The 5,179-nt window shown below is 34.7% G+C and overlaps 2 protein-coding genes across 2 annotated transcripts; both read left to right on the top strand.

The window, feature by feature from the left end:
• The first annotated feature begins 247 nt into the window (after positions 1-247).
• Positions 248-1,248, top strand: LOC144546110 (putative F-box protein PP2-B12). Its single transcript, XM_078294641.1, has 3 exons — positions 248-367; positions 662-765; positions 978-1,248. Exons 1-3 carry the CDS (start codon positions 248-250, stop codon positions 1,246-1,248), a joined length of 495 nt encoding a protein of 164 aa, XP_078150767.1.
• A 2,684-nt stretch (positions 1,249-3,932) lies between these two features.
• LOC144546109 (protein SRC2-like) lies at positions 3,933-4,454 on the top strand. The gene has a single exon (XM_078294640.1). It carries the CDS (start codon positions 3,933-3,935, stop codon positions 4,452-4,454), a length of 522 nt encoding a protein of 173 aa, XP_078150766.1.
• The last annotated feature ends 725 nt before the right edge of the window (positions 4,455-5,179 follow it).

The following is a 5,179-nucleotide window of genomic DNA, read 5'->3' as shown; positions in this document are numbered from 1 at the left end:
GGACCTGAATCCAGTGTTCACACGCGGTACGCGGAGCTACTTGCTTCCAAAAAATGTTGAGCCTTGGGCTGAGTCCAGTTGACCTGAATCCAGTGTCTTCCAATAAACCTCTCTTTACCTCTCACACGTCTTGGACCTTGTCTGGTTCTATCTAATTCCCTTGCTACTTCCTCTTGCAAGCTCCAATATATGCATATATATATCTTCTTCTCTTATTTCTGTTACTACTTACAAATTATCCAGTGTCATGTCCGGCCTTTTTCGTTTGATTGTCGCCCTTCCCGGTGCTCTGGCTGGTCTCATCATTTCTGAATTCGCTGGTGATATATCTTCACGAATAATCTCCCGCCTCATTGATAAATTGAAGGTACAAACTTTCTTTTGAAACAAAAGGTACTCATCATCAAATCATAAACACATACACAAAAATTAAAAGGAAAAGGAAAGGAAGAAAGATTGTAATGCCCCAAATTACCCAAACTGGCAAAGGTAATTAAGGTACCACAACCAGTCTTTATTCAATAACTACCAGTTCAATTAAAACTCTATGTTTCATGGCAATGAAAATGGCTTAGGCCTTTTTTCAAAAAAATAACTACCAGTTCAATTATTTTCTTATTATATTTGATTTTTCTATTTTTGATGGATTTGTGGGGAACAGAGTTTCATATCAAACAGAGGCCAGATGGTACTAGCAAGGGCTTTAGAAATAGAACATTCTGATGATGACAATAAGTGGATGTGGGTTCCTCAACAGAACTCAAGGTACTGCCCTTGTCTGAATCCATTCATCTGTTAACATAACATAAAAGTATCCTCAATCTAGTCTCAACTCAAGTGCATGTTTTGCTACATATGCAAAAATATACATTTCCAAACATTGTTGTCCCTTGCCTGAATTCATTCATCTATAGCAACGAAAATATATACATCATGTACCAAAAGTGGACTTTGAATGTTTGTTTACAAATAATAAGGTTCAAGGAGGTAGTGGGGCTGTTAAAAGTCCACTGGTTGGAAATACAGGCGATGATAAGCTTCCTTAGTGGGCAACACAAAACAACACAAAACTCAACATGTCTCGACACATTGCAGGAGGCATCAGTTTCAGTGGGCAACCTCCAGTTGAAGAAGGATGTATGCATCAAACCAAGAGTGCCAAATCCCCGCAATAAATGTAATGCTTTTCCCGTAAATAGGTCGGATGGATGGATGGATGGAGCTGGAGCTCGGGCAATTTTACTGTGATGGTCATGGTGGTGAGGTGGTGATAAGCTTGAGGGATATCAATATCAAGAATGAAAAGAACGGGCTCATCGTTGCAGCCATTGAAGTACGTCCGATTTAAACAGCTTAGCATCTTGCAATCATGAAATTAATTTGATTCCATGTAATTTTTTTTTTAATTTTCTTTAGTTTTGTTTTATTTCACACATGCAATAACATGCATTATACATAATAAGTTCCAAAAAATGTGCCACAAACTAATTGTGACAGTTAAAACTTTTTCTAAACTTCAAATCATGTTTTAGAACTTAATTCTCGGTAGTGCATGTAAGGCACGTGACAATGCATTATTGTTTAATTCTTTCACAAAGTCGCTTTGAAATAAGTTTTGGTTGGCAAAAAAAGTTTAAAGAACTACGTAAGTATACTATCACATGACTATTCATATAATGCCCAAAAATTGGCTTTAAATCATAATTTAAATTTTAGAAAATGTTGTATCAGTTCAAGATCAGTATGTGACCCATTTTTTATTCCATATAAAACATATTCATGTAAGGTATATATATGTATATTAATTGTTTTTGTTTATTGACTGTATATATATATGTATATGTATAATAATTATTTTTTCTTGGTGAAATATTGAATGAATGTGATTGATGATGTATGTTGTGATTTTGAATATTTATTGAATGATGGATAGGTAATATTAATTGTGTTTAATGCCTAGTAAATATGGATGTTAGTCTATTATAAATTGTTTGAAAAAAAATACACGGTTCTAAATAAAAAACCGTGTACGGTGTACAAAATAATAAACATATGACTTGTAGAAAACCATTTATATAAACCTAGTTATATTGTACACTGTTACTTTGATCGTGCAAAAACTTCTATTTTTCGGCACCTTTTTTTTAGATCTGACACGGTAGGGTTTTATCAACCATGTATATTAGATCTATATAGACACGGTTTGAAAACTGTGTACAAAATAGCTTTATTCGTAAACAATACTCGCTAACACAGTCATATAACCGTGTGAAATTAATTTTAGTCATGTAACCGTGTGACATTAATTTTTCAAACCGTGTATGGTCGCATTTTCTGTACTAGTGAACACATCTTTTTCAGGCGCTTTTGTCTATAAAAATTTGGTTGCATCTCTTTGCATAAAACAAAAACGGCAACAATGAATGGACCCTAAAATTCGAGGAGCTTTTGTCACTTATTTAGTTTTGTCTACCATATTTGTCCTCAATTTTTACACACAGTTGGAACCAAGATTTTTCATACATCCATTTATTTCAAAAGCACGTGGCGAACACACGAAAAAACATCTCTGTGTCTATATAGTACAAAAATAATAATGAAAAACATGGTAAACCATCTAAGTGTAATGCCAATTTTTTCTATAATATTAAAAAAAAAAATGCATGACATGCTGAACTGGGCAGATGTGCAAGTGTGCAAACTGACAGTAGAGACGCCAACAATGCGACCAATCAATTTTGAAGCCACCACTCCTATTTTCAATAATAATTGAAAAGCTTCTCAATTTTCAACCAATATGCTGACCAATTTAGTCTCCTTGCTATATTTGAAAAAATATTAGTATGATATTCCATGCATTTAAAATATTAGTATGATATTTTTAAATAATTTACTTTAATTAAAATATTATGTAATTATGAGTAGAACTCATGTGTTCTCAAGTTCATTATGTTTGTTGGTGAGCTTAATTTCAAAACGTGCAATATTAGCCTAAGAAAATAACAAACTGTTGAAATTGATCTATTGCATTAGTGATGCATCTACAAGCAATATTATTAATTTTTGAATTAACATAATATAAATCAAAGGGTTAAAATGACAAAAAATAATAATACTGAAATGAACTTATAAACCTTTTCTTTTTAATCGCTTGACTTCATACTGAATTAATTCAAAATTTTATAAATTTTGAATAAAAATAAATAATTAAAAAATTTATAAATTTTGAATCAAAATATATTACTCATAGAGTGGATTGATTTCTATAATATAAATTCATTGTTTGAACTCTTATCTGATTTAATTATGCACCTAAACTCATTAGAAAATTAATGTGCTAAAATACCTTTAATTTAACTCATATAATCAAATTGTTTTTATACTAAACGATAAAATATTGATTCCTTACATGAATATATAGATTCAATGTTCGCGCGACTCGTTCGTAGGCTCGTATCTAATTTTTCGTATCCTCATTAAGAATGAATCTGGACCGTCCGATCTATGTTGGCATAATATTAAAGATGCTCCGTGAGTTTCACCTCAAATCAGATTCGCTCAGATTCTGATCAGACGGCTGAGATGCATTAGAGATGCGGACTCCGTATAAAATGCTAGGAAATCCCAAAAAAAACAAAAAATCGCATCACGCTCCATGCGCGTTCGTAATATGTGCAGCACTTGTCGTTGCACGCTCAAGTTGCTTTAAAAAAATATATATATTAAGTTTTGACCAAGTCAGATTGACCTCAATTCTGGGTTTTGCTCTATCTTGCTGCTTCCTTGTCAGGTACTTCTTCTCTCCTTCCTAGCAATTTCCTCTCCCAAGTTCAGATCTATGTATATATTCCTTCTAAATTAGGTTCCGAGCTATGGATATCTGCTTCTCTTCTTGTTGTTAGTACTTGCAAATAACTTGAGAAAGAGCAGCCATGGGCAGGAGAAGGCTAGACATAGTTCTAATCTCTGCCGAATCCCTGAGGAGACAAAAACCCGACACCCCAATGGTCGTCTATGCCCAGGCGTACATCACTAAACACTCCAGACCAGTGCAGCTTCAGCCCACTACAGCTGATCCTGTTGGGGATGTGAATCCGAAATGGAACTATGCCCTCAGCTTCAATCTACGTTGCTCCTCTGGTGGCAGCAGATCTCCCGAATCCCTCATCATCGAGCTGATGACCAAAATACCCGATGAAGAATCCCTCATGATCGGCAGGTCGGAAATCCCCCTGGTGAGTTTCCTCGCATCGGCCGGTAAGAGGGAAACCTCTATGGTTAACTACTCATGTCCTGTGAGCACTGGAGGCTGCCTCAACTTCTCCTACAAGCTCGGAGACTACAGAAGCACAGCCGCTAGGATTTGCAGAAAAGCTGCACTGATTGCCTTGGATGTCACTTTAGAGAGCACTGTTGGCATTGGAGGAATCAGCGACTTATTTGAGGGACAATAATTCAATAAATGACTGAATAGGTTTAAGAAATTGAATCAACGATTTATAGGTATATTAATTTGTATGTAATTTTGTAGGTAATTCGGTAGGTAATGTTATCTGTAAATTTATTGTTCCTATATAATTTGTAGGAACACAACAAATTTTTTTTGATGGCTGGCATAAATAAATGCCAACAAATGCATTGGTAAGAAAAAGTTTATACACAAGGCTCTATAATTACTCTTTCTAAGCTACTGACATATATAGAAATTTACATAAAATGATCTTCTCTATTTACACTAAACATGTCCACAAGATAATTTCCATAGCCGTATCGTTGATAAGACCACTCACTAATTTTCTTTTGTTAGAGAATAGCCTTCAATTTCTCTCTCGCCATAGAGCTCATGGTCCTGCAGCTCAAATTATATCCCAGCAAGCTCTTTGTCTTGGAGTCCGGTTAAAATGTCCCTGAATCCATGGTTCTGAAAATCGAAATCCGAATCCGAATCGGAATCGGAATCGGAATCAGAATCGGAATCAGAATCGGAATCGGAATCAGAATCGGAATCAGAATCGGAATCGGAATCGGAATCAGAATCGGTCATTTGATCATGGAATCAGAATCAAATAAATCGGTCAGAATCGGATCGACCACTCGGATTTTTTTGGCAGAAACTTATTTTGTACTAAATAAATAGAAAAAATTGGTATTTTGATAGTTAACCATTTAAATATTAATA

Source organism: Carex rostrata, chromosome 29 (genome assembly GCF_964058835.1).
Source record: "Carex rostrata chromosome 29, lpCarRost1.2, whole genome shotgun sequence".
In the NCBI taxonomy this organism is placed as follows: Eukaryota; Viridiplantae; Streptophyta; class Magnoliopsida; order Poales; family Cyperaceae; genus Carex; species Carex rostrata.
This window is presented reverse-complemented; position numbering and strand designations above follow the sequence as displayed.

Excerpts from the sequence above, each read along its gene's own strand:
- LOC144546110 (XM_078294641.1), top strand. The coding sequence starts at position 248 with ATGTCCGGCCTTTTTCGTTTGATTGTCGCCCTTCCCGGTGCTCTGGCT. Across the intron at positions 368-661 it reads GCCTCATTGATAAATTGAAG|AGTTTCATATCAAACAGAGG; the intron begins GTACAAACTTTC and ends TGTGGGGAACAG. Across the intron at positions 766-977 it reads GTTCCTCAACAGAACTCAAG|GTTCAAGGAGGTAGTGGGGC; the intron begins GTACTGCCCTTG and ends ACAAATAATAAG.
- LOC144546109 (XM_078294640.1), top strand. The coding sequence starts at position 3,933 with ATGGGCAGGAGAAGGCTAGACATAGTTCTAATCTCTGCCGAATCCCTG.